The sequence below is a fragment of the Lagopus muta genome, chromosome 1 (assembly GCF_023343835.1).
Source record: "Lagopus muta isolate bLagMut1 chromosome 1, bLagMut1 primary, whole genome shotgun sequence".
Classification (NCBI taxonomy): Eukaryota; Metazoa; Chordata; class Aves; order Galliformes; family Phasianidae; genus Lagopus; species Lagopus muta.
In genome coordinates, this window is record NC_064433.1 from 136,799,636 (window position 1) to 136,820,735 (window position 21,100).

Below are 21,100 nucleotides of genomic sequence, written 5' to 3' on the forward strand. Positions count from 1 at the left end.
GTCTTCCCATGTTTACAAAAACAGCTGTTCTCCAAATCCAACTAAGAATTGTTGGACACATTCATGTATTTTTAAGGAGAAGAATGCGTTTTATAGATTTGAATGTGTCTGGAGTAAAAGCACAATCTTTACTCTTGCTCTGAGAGCAGTAAGCAAGAAAGGAAATTGATACTAGCAAACAAAAGTAAGCCTCAACATCGAAGTTAAACTGCAGTGTAGAGGCACAAAAGGAAGCATATTTGTACTATTTACTATTAAAAAAACCCTCACAAAATAATTCTGGTCATTCTTTTAAATACTTTAAGAACTACAGTGACTTCACAGCAGACCTATAGCTTCTACCCAACTCGCTGTCTCCCATACACATCTCCCATCTTCAGCACACACTGTTTTGCAACAAAAATTCAGGTCCCCAGGAAGAGACACCTTTGATAATAGATATGCTGATGTGACAGTGATGTGATGAAGCATATTTTCAATAGATAACTACCACTCATACAGCTGGGCCTTCGCTGTTAGAAGTAGGTAAGTTCTGTCCCTTTCCAGAGGTCATGAGTCTCCTCAGTTCTAGCACTTCTCACTCCATGTAACAGAGACTGAGTGGTGATGGGAAGGAATGGGAAAGGGAGCAGGTAAGGAGTGTCTGAGCTGTTCAGACACCCACAAGCTGCTGCTTCAAAGTCTGATGTCTCAGGACAGGAGTACCCTTACAGTTTTGTGGTCTGTAACAACCTTGGTCGCCTTTACCTTAACAACAGATTCGTTTTGTTCCCTCCTTCCCTAGTCTCAACTCATCTGCATATTTTCTTTTTGCATTTAAACAAGGAAAAGCATATTCCCCATGCTCAGTTATATGATTAAAGCATCAACATACATGCTTTATGCATTTTCCCTTCCCGTTTAAGCTGTAGCTACATCAGTAATCATTGTGATCTTTAAATGCTAGCAAATCAAAAGCAAAGTGCAGGTTAGGGACAGCTGATAGCTGTGGCCACCATCTTCAAAATGTGAAAAAAGTGACAGCTTCATAGTTAAGACTTTTCAGCAAATAATTCATGCTTTTCAGAAAAAGCAAGTTGTTTTAACAGTCAGCAGCATGGAGCAATAAGAGAGCTCGCCACACCTGGCTGGTGTTACAGCTGCCATCTTGGATGAAGGTCACCCTCAGTCATAAAATGGGATTACTAAAAAATACAGACCCTTACGTCATGCTTAAAACTCACACCATTTATGTCTTAACTAAACTGAGACCATTACCCTTGCCATCTATCCATCATAAACCAAAGAAACCCAATCTCATTGTGTGCAGCACTTCATAAAAAATTTAAAATGGCAATTTCACTTCCTTTAGATCAGGACTTCAGCCTGTTGAGAACAAGAAATCTTTACTTTCTTATTAAAAATTTACTATATGGCTGTTCTGGCCTCCTCACAAGAAACGCCACGTACAAATGCTATGCATTAGAAAAATATGAAAGCTACATTTGAAGCACTTAAAAGATCCTGGCAAGCAGACAATGGCAGGGAAACACAAATAAAGCTGACAGCCTAACTTTCATTGCTGCTTCTTTCCAGGGCAAGCAGCAGCCACACAAAACAGCTTTTTTCTTCGCTCAGAGGTCAACACGTGTCAGGTAGTTTTCCATAAAACAGACATTTGTCTCTACCTGAACAATCAGCTCATTTTCCTGTCAAAGCTTGCCATTATGGCATGTTATTCTAGAAGTTACAAGTGTTTACCAGCTTCAAGTACATATAAAAGCAAATTTACTCTACCTCCCCACCTCGCCACAAACAATTCTATTTTCAAAAGTGTAAACCTAACAAGTCCAATTAAACTAAATCAGAACACCAACATGATAACCCATATGATGATGCAGAACGTGGAAGCCTTAAAGTAACAGGCTATCTTCAGCCACTCCCTGTCACAGAAAGAAAACTTGAACGTTATGTTATTTGTTTCTTTAGATGATTTTACAGTATGTTCCTGCCAGTAGCTGTACAGCCATATCAATGCAGCAGCTATACATAATGAAGAGATTTAGCGATCCCACTGCAACTGTCAGATGTGAAAGTACAACTGCATATCCTGCAATAAGACAGATTCGTTCCCTCCCACCACCATTCACTGCAAAACTGTTAGAGAATGTTACAATGCACCACAAACTCCTCTGCAAGCCATATATCTGTGAGCTTCCAGATTTTGAAGTTTTATTTGAAGTGAAGCAGTAGGAACTGGTGTGCTCACAAAAGCTTCCAAGCCCAAACATCAGATTAATATTTAGGAAAAAAAAAAAATCTTCCAGTGCAAAGCAGGATAAGATCAGAATCACGCTGGTTGGCAGCGTTTTTAGATGAAAATCTTGCTTTCCAGTGAGTGGACAAGGCCAAAATTTCAAGGCATTCAACTTCAGGTCAAACTTGAAGGCATCTATTTCAAGAGATTTTTGTTTCCTGACAGAGCTAACCCAGTCCCACCGTTTACTCAACAAGCAACCATGGTGCCAGGCTGTCCATCCTGCAGTCCATTTCTCTGAGAACAGGAGATAAAAACATTCTTTACAGTGTGGAAGTCTTTGTGAAGTAGCCCTGAATGGCTGCAAGATAATCACTATTGTGCTCAGTACCAGCTTTCCATCCTCTTTTGCTGTCAGTCTCAATTGCCTCTTTGATACACATCAATCAGACAGAAATTGCAATCCGCATTTCTTCCTAGCACAGCCTGCCAAGACAGCTGCATTGCCTTCTGTACTAATGACTTGAGAAGGTACTAGAAGTTTTGGCACTGATGTCCACCAACAGAAGATACTCCTAGCATTATAGCATTACTGGAGAAGGCTATCATTGTGCTCTCCTATTAGCATAGAAGTGTCATGCAAAAATATATTTAGTAACTTAGCGTGGCCTAACCCTTTCAATCATATGCTTCAGCTCAATTTGAGAAATAACAAAAGCATGTTTTGTTGGCTGTAGCTTTCCAAGCACCAAAGACAGCTGTATCTCCACAGGAAATGAGATCCAATTTATTATTATCCACACGAGGACCACCACACAAACAGCTGATTTGTATCAGCTGGGTGTCAGATGACCCAGACCAGATTCAAGGCTTGGAGCACAAGCCTTATGAGGAACAGCTGAGGGAGCTGGAATAGTTCAGTGTGGAGACAAGGGTATCTTATTGCCCTCTACAACTACCTGAAGGCAGGTTGTGGTGAACTGGGGAATCAGCCACTTCTGCCATGTAACTAACAAAAAGACTAGAGGGAATGGCCTCAAGTTGCACCAGGGGAGGTTCAGGTTGGATGTTAGAAAATACCTCCCCAAAAGAGTGGTCAGGCACTGGCACAGGCTGCTCAGGGAGGTGGTGGAGTCACTGTCCCTGGAGATGTTGAAGAAACATTTAGATGTTGTACTGAGGGACATGGTTTAATGGGAAATATTGGAGGAAGGTGGATGGTTGGACTGGATGATATTAGAGGTCTTTTCCAACCTTGGTGATTATGATTTCATAGTCCTAAGAGAAAGGCAACTTCTCTACCAGGCTAGGAGAGCTCTATTGGCATTCACTACTCCATTTCCTAGAGCTGCTAAGAAGGGATGCATATGAGCAGGTAGACAAGCTAGGACAAAAGCTACAGAGAAAGACTATGAACCCAACACAGGCTCCAGGAAGATAGCTGTGAAACAATGGGCAGGAGACCTGAGCAGAAGGAGACCTGTAAGAAAGGCTTTTCAGAAGAAATATGAACTGTAGTAAGATTAGCTGAGGTAGCGCTAAAGACAAACTGAGGTACTGCAATAAGAAGCATCTGAGCTTAAAGATCAATAGATTACTTAGAGACAGAGCACAGAAGAACAGCACTTCCTGAATCACCTGGAAAGGAAGCGGAACAGAACAAACAGCACTTCAGCAAGATGCATGAGGCTTTTAGATACCATCCAGACCAGGAATTATATCTTTCTGGTAAAGATTCTAGCTAAAGCCCAGGCTCAGGATTTAAGCCTTTAAGACACTAATGACATTCCTGAAAACAGACTGTACACTCACATACTTTGCAAGGTAAGATCACAATTATAAGCACATTTGTTTGGCTTGCATTAGCACATAGCAATAGCTTGTTTAATATAATGGGATGGAAAGGCTGAACTCAGCATGGAATGAGTACTGGTCTCCCAGAATTCTTTTCCAAAGAGGGGAAGCAGAATCTACATCATAAAGCTGTCATAAAGCTTCTAGACCCCCTTTTAGAGCCCAGATCTCATAAGAGGGCATTCCATAATTTAAGCCAACTAAGCTACTAGGGAATCTATTAGCACTTCAGTGAAAAAGCAAACTCCAGTCAGTAGCAGGAACGCTGGCCTAATTTGCCAATTTATTTACAGCTTGACCACTAAGAGTTTCAGCCATCTTCAACTGACCGCAGAAGCGGAGGACAAAGATGCATTTATAGCTTGCTGTCCCTCAGCAACCAGCTCAGAAACCACAGAAGGACATACCACAACACATGACCTCAAGCACATGACATCAAGTGTTCAAGAATCTCCTTCAGCCAAAGACTTCCTTTGTTTTATGGAATATTCTTTCACATTCCTCCTCTGAGATTTTAAAACCGTGACAGAAATCCACTTCATTAACACGCTCCAAACTATCTTAAAAAATGTAAGGCAAATATACTGAGATCAAGCAGTTTCCACTTTCATACTTTCCTTCTAAACAGAAAAATCATGTTTGCTGCCTTTTAAGCAGGTTAAGCCTCGGGACTTTTCCAGAAGCTTGTCAGGCTCCTAACCTAGCAATAAGTCTTTCAGGAATAGCTTACAGCCTGCTATTTTGAACAAACATTTTTATGGTAATAGGACCAAATGAATCAAATCTCTTTACATGGACACGCAGAGCTCACCCTCCTTCCTTTTTGCTCCCATATTCCTCAAACTGTATATACATGCAGTTTCAAACCTTACACACAGCTCTAGAATAACCTCTCAGAGCACAGGCACCCACAGCTGGTGCTCCATGGTGACACAGCTATCTTGTCATGAAAGTTGAGACCAGCAAGCCTAAGTCTCAAGGGCGCAGGCATTTCCTCACCATTTGTTACTAATTAAAGTCTAGTGGCTTTTTTCTTCCTGCTGCTGAGGTCATTTATACATCAACAGCTCCCAAATTAAGTGCTCTATGGAAAAGTTGTAGGCATGCAGCCTGTTTTGGCTCTGGGAGAAGGGTTTCCCATCCACAGCTCCCTTCTTTGCTGCCGTCTTCTATCACAAAGATTAGAGCGTCTTCAGGTAGTAGACAGTGACTGCGTTAACACCAATGACAACTTTGGGGTTAATTTTTTGTTTGTTTTTGTTAGAGCTGGAGCAACAAGAGCCAGCAGAAATACTTCAACCTGCTCAGGTCCATTGCTATTAAAGCCTCAGTTCCATCTACAGCAATTTTTACTGAGCTGTATACAGGGAAGCACTGTGAACCTCTATCACAGCACTCTTAATGCATGAACGAACAAATACACTATATGGTGTAATTACTGTTCAGAATAACAACTCATCAAGCCTAAAGGTGATCACTGCTGTCTTACACAGTTTCATCCACACAGCCTGTTCTAAACTATGATGTTTTAATGCCACCTCAGAGGAGAAAACAGTATGGCTGCAAAAGAGACAAAAATATACTTCCTTTAAATTAACACTAAGCAAGTTGGCAGTTCTGATTTCACAGTCAGAATTATGCAGGCTGGAATGGATTTCTCCACATTATCTGGACACTGTTTATGGAAAGACTTAGCAAGTATTTTCAGATTAGTCTGACATCAACAAATGTTTTGATGTCTCTGTCCCCCAGCTAAACTATCTGAAAAGCTTTATATTGGCTAGAGAATCCCAAACAGCTCCTGCCTATACATTTGATTCAAACTGTACATCAGCAGCTGCTAGATTACACAAGGTAAACAGTTTTCAGAAAACAGGATATTCTGTGGTCAATTCAGAAACACTTAAGAACTGCAATCACAATCTGAGAAAGTAAATAGCTTACCTTGGTTTAGGGCACACAATTACATAGCAAACAGTGCCAGAGTTAGCATACTTAGTTGTTGAGTGGAATCAACCCTTAAAGCAAAATGTGTTGAAAAAGAACACAGCTCAAGGGATTCCTTGTTTCAATACTCACATTTTCTGAGAAATAAGCATACAAAAAAGAAAAAAAATGGAAAGCAGGGGAATTACATTTATTAGCACAGAAAAGAAAGGGATTTTTGTTGTTACAAGGTGTGGACTATCCCCATCACCCCCTTGTATCTGCAAAGAACATACTACACACACAACCTACTAGGCAAAGTGAGCAACCATCCAATCTACTGTTGGCTGTAATTGCTCTGCCTCTAGCAGGCTGGATAGGAAGACCCTCACAGCCTCTCCCAAACAGCATTTCTGTGTTCCTGAACCACTTTGCTGCTCTCAGCCATTGAGACAAGAACAGAGAACAAAACATTCAAACTGTAAAGAGACTGGCTATATTCCACTAAGAGGGCTCTTAAGAAATATAGCCACTTACAGCTTGCGAAATCCTGCATCTCTCATTCTGTGATGGGCTTTTTCCTCCCCTCAACTCCCATCCAAAGAAGTTTTAGGAGAGAATTGTTTTTAGAATTAAAAAAAAAATGAGTTTGAAACATCCTTAGTGAAAGGGATTGTGTACATCTTGTCTCCATTCCAAGAAAACCTTGATTTTTAAGCTTTTGACACTGGCCTTCACATAAGCAAAGATTCCCTTACCAGCCTTCCACAGCTGCCTGGGAAAGGGTTAAAGGTGCCCTGGGCTTATACAATCCCAACAGCAGATTCCTGTTCTGGCTAGCATCCCTATTTCAATAAAGCATGTTCTAATATAACACACAGTAGGAAGTGCTAAGCTTATGTCTGTTCCATTTTCTCCAAAGTCATTACACCTTGATTGCACTTAGAACTTCAGGAAGGCCAATCCACATGGCACATGAGCACTATATGACAGCACATATCACACAGTCAAGTCAGGGAAGTTGGCTTGATTTTAAGCAATACTCCCTCTAGCTGGCAGTACCCAGACTTCTAACTCTTTAATGCTCCTCGTTATTTGTATGAAGTGTTGTCTTTCTCAGTTACTCCTTTTCTGATGGCAGCTGCTACCCACCAGGCAAGACAGAATCTCTCATTTGTCAGGAGCCCCGACTCGCAGGTCATCTCCTCAGTCACTACACCCCTATTCAAAGCACTACCCAGAACCCCAGTTTGGGCAGCACCCTTTCTTTTACAAAGGAACTTTCTCCTACTGAACTAATTTCAGCTTCAAATCCAAAGAGTTATCTTCATAGAAATGCACCCTTCTACTCAACATCCAATGGTCTGTCAGTCTGAGTGAAGGGATATCACTATCATCAAGCCAACAGCACATCCAAAATAGAAGGGAAAAGAATGAGTAAACTGATCTCCGCTGCCGAAGTGCCTTCTGACAGCTCTTCAAAGGTTAGAAGAGCTACGTGCACAGCCCTGCTCTCATGAGAAGCTCTGAATTCCAGATCACAGTTTCAAGCACACAAGGAGGAGGCAGCACATGGCTGCCTGCAGCCAGGAGCAGAGCCATAGCCATGCCTGCCCACTCCTCAGCTGATCTCCTCCAGCCCAGCACCAGACAGGGAGAACCCCACCAGGCTCTGCAGCTCTCTGCTTTTTCCCTGGACAGAGACAGAGCTGCACATTGAAAGTGACGAGTTCAGAGGCACTGTTTTCCCACCCGAACACTAATGCTAGCTAGAAGCTGCATAACCAAGCAACTGCTATTGCGTAGCAAGACATGATCTTATAAGTAGAATTATGTTGTCTGAGTGGGAGCTGAAACAAACAAGTCAAAAGATCAAGGCTATAGTCTTACTTGTTTTAAAGCTCTGGAAATACAGTTGCCTCACTACTCCACTACAACCTTGCGTCAACCAAACCTTGTTTGGCTTTTGTTATAGTTTTCAACATATGCAAGAAAAAAGCATGGGTAAAAACATTATTAGTTTCAGTTTTAAACACTATCATCAAATACATACCTCAAAATGGCAAAGGAATACCAAGATTTTAATTCTACACACCCAACAGAAGTCTAGCCTCCAGTCAATTTATGTGCATACACACACAAATGCTTTGAACAAGTTACAGCAGATACCATCAGTACTATAAGTAAAAGTGTTCATCATGGCTTTTCTACTTCCTAGGGATGAAATCCTAGGCTGGAACCTCTGGGACAGGTGTTACAAATTTGAGACCTCAAAGCTGAAAAACACAGAAGAATCCAGACTGTCCTATATAAAGCTCTGTTTATACTCAGTTGTACTTTGCTTCATGAGAGCACCTGAAGGCCTCCTTTTATTTCTACATGCTAAAGCCACTTAAGCATCAAGGCTTAGCCTCCTCACACAGACAAAAACAGGCAGAATCTAGAAGTCAGCATACTCATGCATCACCTCGAAGGGATGAAGCAGTTTAGGGCTCAGGGCATAGCTTTCCCTATGCCAACAACACCCCCCGCTCATTTTTCTCCCCTCTCTTCCCTCCCAATCCCTACACACACACAGGCACCTCCTGCCAAATTAGGCCATCTGGTCACCTGACCACTCTAAGTAGTTAACAGCCTGTTAATACCGTTTAAAAGATTAACAACACTTGAGCTTCTGCAGGTGAAATTAAGATAGCTCTGTCAGTTTCTTCATCTTAAAAGATAGGGGGAAAAAAAATTAACAGCTGTGTTCAAACAAAAGTTTTCAGAACCAACTCACTATCACAGCCTCGACTCCTCATGGATGTTGAAGACCAGCAGTGTATTTAAGTGTTGGAAAGCTGCTGCACAGAGAGTATACATGCCTGCAAAGAGCTTTAAGTCAGCAAGAAAGACTGGAAGCACCCAGAACACTTAGAATGATTCTGGTTGAAGGTAATGTAACATGCTGCAAGCGTACTGTCATTCTAAAGTAGACCATACCCTCTAGACAAGTGCTCTGTAGGAACCAAAATTGAAGCAGCAGCAATTATCAGTATCCTACCTGAAACTGTTAGTGCTAAGATTATAAGAGCAATTTCTCAGAGGCATCGTTCCAATAATATGTTTACAGCTTTGCAGAGTACTGTCCATATTCCACAAAAGTCATTTCTATCATTCACTAAAGGTCCATTTAGTAAGCAAACCTCTTTCAAAATACACAAGCAATTTTCCTTTGCATTAATCATTGCACACATCATGTTTTCCAACAATGGTAGTATGTTCCTTGGTTTTATTTTGTAATGACCTCCCAGGAAGCACAGTGGTCTAACTAAGCCTAAGGCCACATAATCATAATGAATGGTATAAATGAAGGAACACAAAATGGAAGAAAGGAATGGCATTAGTGTTTGTACTTAAACATAATGACAGCTTGTGAAAGCAACTTTATTAATAATATTTTGAGAAGATATGAAGGGCTGTGTATAATGCTGAGCATGAAGTGCAAGTTCCTAATGCAATTTGGTCAAAAAAAAAAAAAAAAAAAAAACAAACTTATTTCACTTCTTCTACCTATCCACTTTACAACACAAATTAGAAGCCTTAAGAAATTAAACACTACTGGGTAAATAGCTCACTTCCTCTCTCCCTTCATCCACTTTTCACTCTACTCAAGCAAAAAAGCCCTTCATGTAACTGTTTCGGTCATTAACTTTGTAGAACTTCACTGGTGCTTCGACAGATGCTCTTTTCAGAGGATTTCACAGCATCCTATCTTAGTAGTGATGTAGAGGAAGAACTTAATTGTCCTTAATCCTCTATTTAAAATAGGTTATATGAAATCCTCTTTTGACTGAAGCAGAGAGATTGGTCAGCACCACTAGGAAAGAGAAACACTATTTCCTCCCCTCTTCCCCCCCCCCCCCCCACTATCTAGATGAATTTAATGATTAATGAAGGAAACAAATTAACCACTCTCGTATTTCAAAAAGGAAAATTAATCTACAAGGAATAGCAGGATAGAAAAATGTTTCTATGTAAGTGCCCAATTCTTATGTTTTCATGCTTGTAAGCAACTATCATAAAAACAAGCATGCCAGATCATAATTTCACAGCATACCTGAGTACCTAGACATAACGTGGCATAGTTCTTGACATTGCCAAAGGAATTGTACACAATTTCACAGAGTGCATGTGCACACATCTGCAAGTGAGTGTGCGTAATTGAAGGAATGAGAGCGGGGTTATAATCAGGGGTAGCATAAGAAAAAGACATGTAGAACAGTTAAGCAGTGAGGAAAAAACACACTACATACACTTGTTATAGGCCTACACTGTGAACTAGTTTTCTTCCTGCATTGTAGTATAGAATCATCTCAATGCTTTGAACTACCCTTAAAATATCTCTCTGCAAAAGAGCTGGGCAATACTCTCATCCTCGTCATAAAAACAGATGAAGGAATAGCAGATAAATTAACATCCAGATCCACAGGAGAGATCTAAGTGCTTTAATAGCCCATAGGCTGTAAAGTTCCAAACTTTGAGAACCTGGCTTATCCCATCCATCTCCTAGAACAATTTGGGCTAGGCTGCCAGTTCCTCCCTAGAAAGCATGCAATTTTTAATACAGTATTACAAATAATAAACACTTAACAAAATTGAAGTAAATGTTACATGAAACAAAAGCCAAGAAAACACTTCTCATAGTGACTCGGAGCACATTCGTGCCACAAGCATCCCAGGGCCATTGCCAAGAGGGAAGAAAAACAGAGACCCAGTATCTGTGTTACAAAGGATTCCTGGTTTGCCTTGTCTACCTGCAGTTGTTGCCATGGCAATTATAGCAGAGAAGATAATAGCATTCCAGTGTCATTCTGCTTCAGTTCAGGATGAACTTCAACTGAAACGTCCCTTGACAATTACACAAATAGAAATGCAATATCATTCTACTGGTTTACCATTATGCAGTATAAGAAGCACTATTCTGGAAAAATATAATCCAACTAAAAGACTTAAAATGAGGAAGGCAGGCTATTTTGTTTAAAGAAAAAAAAAAAACAACAACAACCAAAAACAGTAAAGTCAAATCCAGTTACATAACAGGTGCTAAAACATCTGCTCTGCCTTTTCTGTGGCAGAGCTTTCTCTTGGTTTCCTTTCCCTGCCAGTATGCACATGACACCAAGGTAGCATCTCCCTGTCAATCACACAGCAGCTCTTCCAAAACACGACTGTTTCCTCATTGCATTTAAGTCCTGTTAAATTAAATGAGCCTATATCCCCACCTCAACAGCACAAGCAGCAGCCTGGTATGATATCTGTGAAACGTTCTACTTGTCAGCCCAGTTATTGCTTTTTAAGTGTTTCAGTTTCAAAAAGGCAGGCTCATTAGAAAATCCCATTTTGCCTTGCCACTTTTCTTGTTTCAATTACTGCAGTATGACAGGAGCAAAGAATGAACGTGAAACAGTGCATGGGGATTTCAAGCTGTAAGCGTGCTACATTGTATCGTGCCTTCTTTCATTCCTGCTAATGATTTTGAAGAGGTTCCCTACTTTCAGTAAGGATTATATGGTACCCCACAAGAGGCACAAGAGCAGTATATTGCATTAAAAGTTAACAAAAGCAGCTACAGTTGTCATATCAGAAGAAAAACTGCAAGTTATTTTTGACGCTAAAAGTGGCAAAGTTAAGAGTTCTTGATCTACTTTAAGTCACTTAAATGCACTCTGAGAGTAGAGAATGTGTTTGGGAGGGTTTACATTGCAGAAGTATCCTCTGCATACAGGTAAGCAACATCTTGTAGTCAATAGCAACCAGCTTTGTAATACATTCTCTGACATCTTGAAGCTGTTTTACATACATACTGTCTTACTTTCATTCATCTCAAAAGATAAAGAAACTGCATCTTTCTCAAAGTAATTAGCCCCCACAAATCTTCTTGTTTACTGTCCCTCTAGTTGTTTATTTGTTAAGTTGGATTTTTTTTTTTTCAGAGGGAGTGAAGGTAAGGCTGTTTTGGGGAGTTTGGGATATATACATTACAAAGCTGGAAAGAGCATGAAACAGAACTCACTACCAGCATGCAGGAGCTAGGCAGGTTTGCAGAAGTGCCAGCATCCACCAGCCACACTTTGCGCTCACTACAATCAACTCCTGGAGGAAGTAAAGCTTTCAATTTTTGCCTCTGTAAAGATGAAGGGGCTGAAAAGCATGAAGTCAGCACACTGTTCAGGCTCATCACCCAGAGGAAACAAACCAACCAACCCCATGCAGATAGGAGAACAACAAAGCAAGGATGCTTGGGGGAGACAGGAATTCAGAAGTGACCTATGCTGTTTAAACTCAGTCACACCTTCCGCACCAGGAATAACTTGCACCCCTGTGCAAGAGAGCAGAAAGGTGAGATGGGAAGCATCAGGAATAACTGTGACACACTGACATCCAGGAGAGATATATATATTAAAAAAAAAAAAAAAAAAAAAAATTCCATGCCAGGGACAGACACAAACACTTAAGAAATGCAAGGTACTAATTACTGGCCTGTAAATACATGCCTAACCCCTAAAGAGAATGTCTTTTGTACAGTTCAGACTGCTTGCAGACAGAGTCAGGATATAAACACATTCATTTGACATTTATAAGAGCTTGAAATTCTGTCAAATTCTGTCACTGGAGGAAAAAAACTAACCCTTCTGACTTACTGCAAGTGACAGCCAGGGGGAAAAAAAGTGTTCATTTAAAGAGGCACCCTGAGTAAGAAACATGGAGCCAATGCTTCTCTCACACCGGTCCGTAGAGTCTCAGGGAAAGCTGAGTGACTGCGAGGGAAGGCAAGAACTGGAACACTGGGCTGCTTTCAGATGTGTTAGCAAAGCTTAGAAAACCGCAGATCATCTCAGCTGCTTGATAAATGGCCTGTCTTTTTACACAAATAATTCCAGAACACCAAGGCTTACTTTCAAGCTCTCAGGTCAAAATAGTTACATTAAGACTATGTGTACAAGTAAAATACTTCAGAAATACAATTAGAAAACAGTTTTGGATTTATATTGAAAAAAGAAACAACATAATTGTCTGAACTATTAACCAAAATTCACAGGCTCTCATGATTTAGCAGTGAACGCGCTTTGAAAAAGAAAATCCTCATGTAACTTCCTGGCCAGATTAGTCAATCACCTCCTTAAACTACAAGTAAAGTCAACCCACTCCTTCTAAAGAAGTGAAAAATAAAGCACCCTTTTTGTAATTTCATTTACTGCATCCTCCCAAAGGAAGATTTTTCAGAACCACCTGCAGAACTAATAGACCAGAAGGTTTCCAGAGGCCAGAACTGTAGAAAACCATTCTTTCTTTTTAAAGTGAATCTTTATATGTTGCTATATACTTTAGAAATACTTACACAGGCAACAAATACATAACATCCATGTTTGTACTCCTAAAGTAGTATAAGAACAAGAGGGGAAGCAATACAGTGGCAGGATTTCTAAGCATACTACATAATAGAGGCAGAGGTGCTCAGTAATGCAGTGCTGGCCCAATAACATTTACCATACAATTCAAAGCAATTGCCCTGGGCAGGAGCATTTCCTGACGAGGGGCCAGCTGCCCTACAGATTCAGAACAGACCGTCATGTTCTGCCACAAGATGGTGAGTGACCATCCAGTGCTCAAAGAAATGTATGCTAAGAGTGATGTTTTCCAGGTTGCCCAGGCATATTCAAGTCAACAATATTCATGCATATGCAAATCCACAGTCTGCCATAAGCAGCTATTATGAATGCACAAGGCACTCGCACACATTTCATTAAGCAGACAAAAAATAGTGCTTATTTTATGAGAGATACGATGGCATTGAGACTTGTTTTAAAGATATTAACTATCTCTCAACTCATCTCTTCCGAAGAACTTCAGACGCTCCGAGCTCAGCAAAGCCCTTCACCCCCACAGCACAAGTTAAAAGACAAAGCTAATGCAACACCAGTTACATGGACAAAACATGTTGCTTAATAATACATAGTGAGTATTCCAAATAATCCAATCTAATACTAAAGGTCACCAATCATCTATGGACACAGCACTGATTATGATGATATGCTTGTTTCCTCCCCCTACTCGCCCCTAAATAACGTATACTTTTAATGCTAAACTGACCAGTTCTGCTCATCACTGATCACAGAGGCAGGCTCTGCGTGGCACTCACTGGCAGCATGCATTAACTCAGCTTTCCCAGACTGGGAGGCTGCCCACCATGGGGTAGCATCCCAGGGAACACACAAACAAGCCAAAGGTAAGACAGCAGCACGACACCTGATGCAAAAGCACCACTCAGAAATACAGATTATACTCTAATAAAGAATGTTTCATTGCTTCATGTGGTGGAAAGCTGCATATAAAGGTTTTTTTACTTCATTATTTAAAGATGCCACCACTACAGTGGATACAATTTGAAGCAGCAAAACATATAGACATTCTCAAACCCAATTAAGAAGTTGCACTGCTTTATTTCAGACTGAAGGATCAAGAAGCGCTTAGAAAACTACTCTGAACATTAGATCAACTGCACTGCAGTGAAACAGACATCCTCTGCAAAGCAAGTTATTCTTCCCCAACAGCCCTATAAATTTTGTATGGCTGCAGCCAACGAACACAGAAAGGATGAGAGCAAAAATCAAAGAAATCTGCAGGATGGATATAAGGAGGCAGAACACCACAATATCCATTTTGAAATGGTGTAAGACAACGTTATCACTGCCTCTGTCCTTCCAGGAGACTATTCCATCTCTCAGTAAAGAGATGCAAGGTATGGTATGACCAGCATGCTGAACATGGGTCTGACTCAACCATGTCACTGGAGGGTTCCAATGTCTGGAAGGTACAAACAAATAGAAAACAGCACAGGTTAATAGCATACATATTAGAAAATGCAGGAATCATTTCAGAAGATCAGGAAACTGACATCAGCTTGACCTGGCAGCACCCAGCCACCACTATGCTTCCATACAGCCTTTGAGATATGAACTATTTTGCATTGCCTCAGGGCAGTGACTGCAATAACAAAGAAAATGGGGTAGAGGGGGGGTTGCAGGAAAACCTTTCAGCACATTCAGGACATGAACTGTCCTGAATGGTATTTAACTTATGCCCTACAACATGTATCAGGGAGAAAGGAAAGCAGTTACACCTGACTCAGACACTACTGCATCAGAAGCTTCCATCAGTACAACGCAATGACCCCAACAGCATCTCCAGCTTCCTTCAAGAAGCAACTGCTCTGCTTCAGGGAAGATCCACAGCTAACCAAGTCCCAAGTGCAGCCTGGAAAAATGACAATTCATAGTTATAGACCATCAATTGCTGAATAGTCTCTGCATAGATTCGAAATAATCTCAAGTACAAGCTTACTTTGGTATACTTTGGTGTTGTATCTTTCTCAATGACTCCTGCATAAGTGCCACTGCTTGTTCTCCCTCATTACAAAGTAGCCTGGAAAAAGGGAAGCACATCCACACTTCTGAACCATAACTGTTTTGTACACAGCTCGGGTGAACAACTGTTGAGAGACACTGCTGACACATACATCTGTTCCTCAGTTACAGCAGTCAGTTTCAGGCACAGCATTTAAACTATTAATTTTCATTTTCACTGCTGTAGCTGTATAAAAATAGATGAACCATGGAGAAAAGAAACAAAACAATACGGTAATCAGCTTGCCAGATTTAATGGCCTTACTGAAATAATGATCCCTGACAACAGATTTTTCCAAAGTGTTCTTTCCTTGGAAGAAAAAATTTATATATATATATGGTCCAGGCTGATTGCAGACTATTGGCTTCAATTATTGTACTGGTTGTAACATATAGGATGTAGATTTTGCATGATTTTATACTTTGGAGAAGTTTAACTAGAGGCCATTTTATTATTGAAGTTTTGACAGCACAGCATGCCATTGAGTTCATGATCCAAAGTGAACACCAGCAGTCAAATAAACAGAACTGTATTATATTGTACCTATATTAAAGGCAGTATTTGTGGTATATAAATTAAATCCCCAAATAAAACTTACGCAGTATGTTGTGTTTTTATAGAAGTTAGCTCTGTGGATGTCTTAATAGAGAATTGTAAAAAAACATGCTGTTTTATATTTGTATTTATATTTGTAAGCCTTAGCTGCAGAGACTGATCACATCCAGCCTTTTATCTTCCACTGAGGCTGACTTCTTCATCACTGTGTTCTTGAAGTGCCTGCACATGCATTGCTGTATAATATATATAGATAGATAGATAGATGAAAAAACGGACAAGATGACTGAGGAAAAAACAGTGCAAAAAGAACAAGCAACAGGTGAGAATATATAAGGCAGCTCAGAACAGCCAGACAGTTACCCAGGCACAGCCTACTCGGCATACACATAATGCAGAAAGCAACATGATCTAGGAAATTTTTCCTCACAAGGGCTGTTTCATCAGGCTTTTAGACCACTGAATTACCCTCATCAGCAGTGCAGGAGCATGATGATGGTCTGCAACTTAGAAGTTCAAGTGTCTTGCTTTTTCCAACATGCTGTCTTCTTAGGTAAATCTTTGTCCTTTAAAATAGAAGTTATAGCTAATCTTAAGTTCGCTTCAGTCACATTTGATGCTCAGTTTGAAAGAGAGGTTACAGCTAAAGTTCTGCAGAAAATGCCTAGAAATCACAGTTCGCTCTACACACAACGAACGTGGTATGATTTTTGGAGTATTTGTACAGGCTTCAGCTGCAAGAACACAAGCAATCTTCAGCTAAACCCCACATGAAGATCAGCAGTGCCAGATCAGTGTACTCAGACTGATCTTATTTCTAAACAGAGCCCAGCACAGCTCACTAGAGCGCTGCACATCCACAGAGACTTCTTCTCTCACACCTCATCATTCTTATAGTACTTCCTCCTCCCCTCGGGGTTACTTTCTAAGGATCCCTGTACACATCGCTGCATTCGGTACTCACCTATTCTCTCCTCATCCCACAGAGCAACGCAAACAACAAACAAAATCCAGTATTATTTCCCACCGGATCTTTTTTTTTTTTTTTTCATTTATGTGTAAACGAGAAAGGAAAACTCAGCATGCATTACATGAACAGAACTCAACACATCCAAAACTTAGAGTGTTCTGAACACAGGTATGGTCAGAGCACGAAAGTTTCCTGACTTACAGCATTTCCTGCAAGAGAGAAAGAGCTGTGCGTATATGGAAATCCCCACTGCCTCTTTGCAACATCACTTCCCAACTGTTTCTAAGTTTCTCCTGCATCCAAAAGCAGCATCGCGCATCCTCCTGCTTTTTGGCCGTTCCCAGCCCTCGGATCACAGGGATCTGTGCTTCACGCACCTCGTCCTACACCTGGAAGTGTAGTGTACTTCTAAAGCAGTACTGCTTTGTTTCGGCGCCGGGAGAACAGCAACTAGGGTCAACTCTCCGTCCCCGAAGCAAGTTGGGTGCGCCCGAATCCTACCGCGCGCATCTACAGGCAGAGCGGATTACTCTGAGCGCTCGCCCGCCTACTTAAGCCAGCCAGCTCCGCAAAACGCAGCCGGACTGAGCCATCGGAACAAGCAGTGGAACCGCGACCGAGCTCGGGACGTCACCCAGCGCCCAGAGCCGCTGCTGCTGGGGGCCGCGCTGCCTGCAGCCGCTCACACCGACGGCAGAGGGCCGCCCCGATCCCTACCGTGCCGCGCTCGGAAGGGGCGCCCCGGGGGGACTCCGTCGGAAGCTCCGTGGCCGTGCGGCGGTACTCACGTATCGGCTCACGAGGGTCCGGAGCAGGCTGCAATCCATGGCGGGCGGCCGGTCGCCGCTGCCCGGCGCTCAGGACCGCGCGGCCGGCTGCTCTCTGCTGCCGCCGGGCTGCCCGGCTCTCCTCGCGTGCCACATGCAGGGAGCCGCACCCGTTCCCTCGCCGCTCCTCGCCGTCCCGGCTAAGCCGTGCGCTGACCGCCGCCGCTGCGGCGCGGTGCCCCGCGGCCCCTCATGCCCCACAGCGCGGCTGCCGCGACGCTTTCGAGGGGAGGAGGAGGCGCAGAGGAGCAACGCCTCCGACAGCGCACCCGACCGGCAGCGTTCCCGCCCCTCGCTGCGCCCGCCCCGCGGGGCCGGCCCAGGACTTTATCCGGCGGGCAAGCCCCGCACCGCTCCCTTCGCTGCCACCGCCCGACCCGGCTCTCCCCGCGCCCGCTTTGATCTCGGCCGGGCTGCCCCGGCCGCGCACGTCACGCGGGGCGGGCGGGCATGCGCGCGGCGACGCCCCTCCCTCCTCACCTCAGCGCTCACAACGGCCGTACCGGCCATGGGAAGCGGGCAGAGAGCGGCGGGGAACGGCGGCCGCGCCCTTTTGGGGAGCGCCCTCCCGTTGGGACCCCGCCCGCCTCACACTGTGGGGAAACAACCGCTGCCAGTGCGGCGGAGCGAGCTGCAGCCCTGCGCTGGGCAGAACTGGGGGAGTGCAGCCCTTCGCGCGCCGGCAGCTGAGGGATGGCTGTCCTCGGGCTGAGAGCCGTTAGAAAGACATCTCGGCTTCCAAAGAGCGTTACAGCCCCGACAAAGCGAGCAGAAGGGATTACAGTGAGGGGATGTGCAGAAGTTTCCGTCGACTGTTGTGCTTTCATGTCCGCCGTAGATTTAGGGACACCTAGGGGCTCGCTCGGCTTTGCTGAAATCTTGTACGAAGCCTCAAAGAAATTGAGTATTGCTTTCCATGATTCAACATAACTAAACCCCGGCTTTAAGCTAAATACTTCCTCTAAAATTAACTGGAACTTGATGCTGCCATAAAATTCAAGATGTAACTAAAAAGTCAACTTTAAATAAAGCAAACAAATCACTTGGTGCAGTCAGACTGAAAATCCACTCCTTTGAGCAGTCAAGCCTGCTGCTCTGTGTCACCAGGCTGAGCCCACAGCTGGTCAGTTGTCCCTCCTTTGGATCCTGACCGTTCAGTCGCTCTTCAGGCACTGCATAATCCTTCCAGACCAAAGAGAACACAAACTTTTAGTACAACTTACATACGCAGGAAAAAAAAAAAAAAAAAAAAAAAAAAAAAAAAAAGGCAAACCCACAGAGATTATGCTATTTGAGATCATCATTCAGTATTAAGAAGAAAGGCATATGACTGATTCTTCCCAGGTCACCTTTAATTTAGATGCGTTATATATGTTCAGCAGTTTTTAGGCAGCAAAGTATATAATGTGCAGTAAGTGCAGTGCGGTCGAGATAATGTTGCTATTCAGACTCCAAAGTGGTGTTGGTCTAAAACTCAGTGCTTTTCAGCTCAGCTACTGCTAATAATTTATATTCCTTTTGCAGCACCTGTCTTTTTCGTGCTCCTATTTATAGTCCTAACACTTCCAACATAGGTTTCTGTTCCTCTATTTTGCTTTCAGGAAGTCATCACAGAAAATGAAAGGAATTATAAGACCCATGAAACAACAGGATTTTTTCTTAGAATGAGCAGTTCAGTGTGAGTTAACCCAAAAATTACTTTATCTGGTTTTTTTACTTGTGCAGTTCACTATCAAAATGATTCTCCATGATTATATCATCACTCTTTAGGAAACCGCTCTTTGCAAAAATGGTACAAAAACCTAATTTATGAATTAAACCTAATTAATGAATTAAATAATTTATGAATTAGGTTTCACTGATAACGTCAAATATTCAAAGTGCTAAACTGAAGCAGAGAATGTAGTTGTTTTTGTGACACTATTCTCTCTGGCTATTCCATTTTCCAAAAACCACAGAACTGTAAAGGCTGGAGATAATCACTTAGTCCAACACCCCTGCTAAAACAGATTCCTTACAATAGGCCACTCAAGTAAGCATACATATCTTGAGTAACTCCAGAGAAGGAGACTCCACAGCCTCTCTGGGCAACCTGCTCCACTGCTCTGCCACCCTAAATATAAAGTTTTTTCTTGTGTTTGTATGGAACTCCCTGTGCTCTGGTTTCTGCCCATTGCCCCATGTCCTGTTGCTGCACACCACTAAAATGAGCCCACTTCCACCCACCTGACTCCTTCAGATGTTTATTAACATAGTGAGATACCTCTCAGCCTTCTCCAAGCTGAACAGCCACAGGTCTCTCAGCTTCATACAGGAGTTGCTATGGAGTGTTTGTATTTTATAATATTTTCACGAGTTATTCCATCTTTAATGACACCTTGCCTTTAGTTATCACAATATCTTCAATGACTTCGCTTCCTGCCTAGATTTTGAATGAAATTGAATTTCAGTTATTAATTCTATCCCCGTTTTGCATCAGGCAGCAATTTTGGCTAAGTAAGGTTAAGGATCTGTACTCCATGTCTTTTCATCTTAGGTCATGATGGGGCTGTGAGAAATATTTTCCTCAGATCCAGAACCTGAAACTCACTCATAGGTGTAGGTCCCACCAAGAAACAAATGTTTTCCATGAAACAAAAAGTGGGTTAAAGTGGGACCAGCGCTCCTGTTCTCACTTTCCTCCTCAGTCAAGGACAGGGAAGAGGATCACACATGTGTGGATATACATTTGCCATTTCCAGGCTACTGCTCAAGCTAAGCTGAGACGTTATTGTGACCTTCCTGTTGAAGCTGTGACACTGTGCTCTTAAGAAAAGGAGGACAGATGGATCCTGAGCACACACTGAAGCCCCAGCCTGCATTAGTTGTCCTTTTTACCACATTTCCACATAAAGAAAACTTACGAGCGCAGCGCAGACAGAGTGGTGGTAGCCCACTAGAAAGTAGCACAGCATGTTCTTGCTGACCAAACTGTGTGTGCACAAAGAGCTGAGCAGTAAATACATGTTCCCTTTTGGGGTGACAAGTTCCTCTGGGGTTAATAAGTCACAAAGCAGCGTGTTTAGGTCATACTGTGCGATTTAGGCACCTCAAATCTGCCTAAGTCAGGCTTAAGGTGCCTGAGTCCTTTATTGGATCTAGCCCGGAGTGACAAGTGGAAGGTCACATTGTGACTTTACAGTCAAACCAAAGCAGGAGCCTCGATCATATCGATCATGGGTCTGTTCTGCTTGTTATGCAATGTTTTACTTGTAAGCAATTTATTAAACAATTAGTCCCTGTCTT

General features: G+C 42.5%; 1 protein-coding gene across 6 annotated transcripts in view; it reads right to left on the bottom strand.

The window, feature by feature from the left end:
• ATP11A (ATPase phospholipid transporting 11A) overlaps positions 1 to 18,065 on the bottom strand; it is a 117,476-nt gene extending 99,411 nt beyond the window's left edge. For 2 of the 6 annotated variants that reach the window (XM_048959042.1, XM_048959110.1), the window contains exon 1: positions 17,777 to 18,064. In XM_048959042.1, coding sequence (XP_048814999.1) covers positions 17,777 to 17,815 — 39 coding nt within the window. In that variant the 5' untranslated portion in view covers positions 17,816 to 18,064. Of the gene's footprint in view, positions 1 to 17,776 lie in introns of all 6 variants that reach the window. The other 4 variants (XM_048959271.1, XM_048959188.1, XM_048959355.1 and 1 more) reach the window with 3 other exon arrangements.
• Positions 18,066 to 21,100: the final 3,035 nt, after the last annotated feature.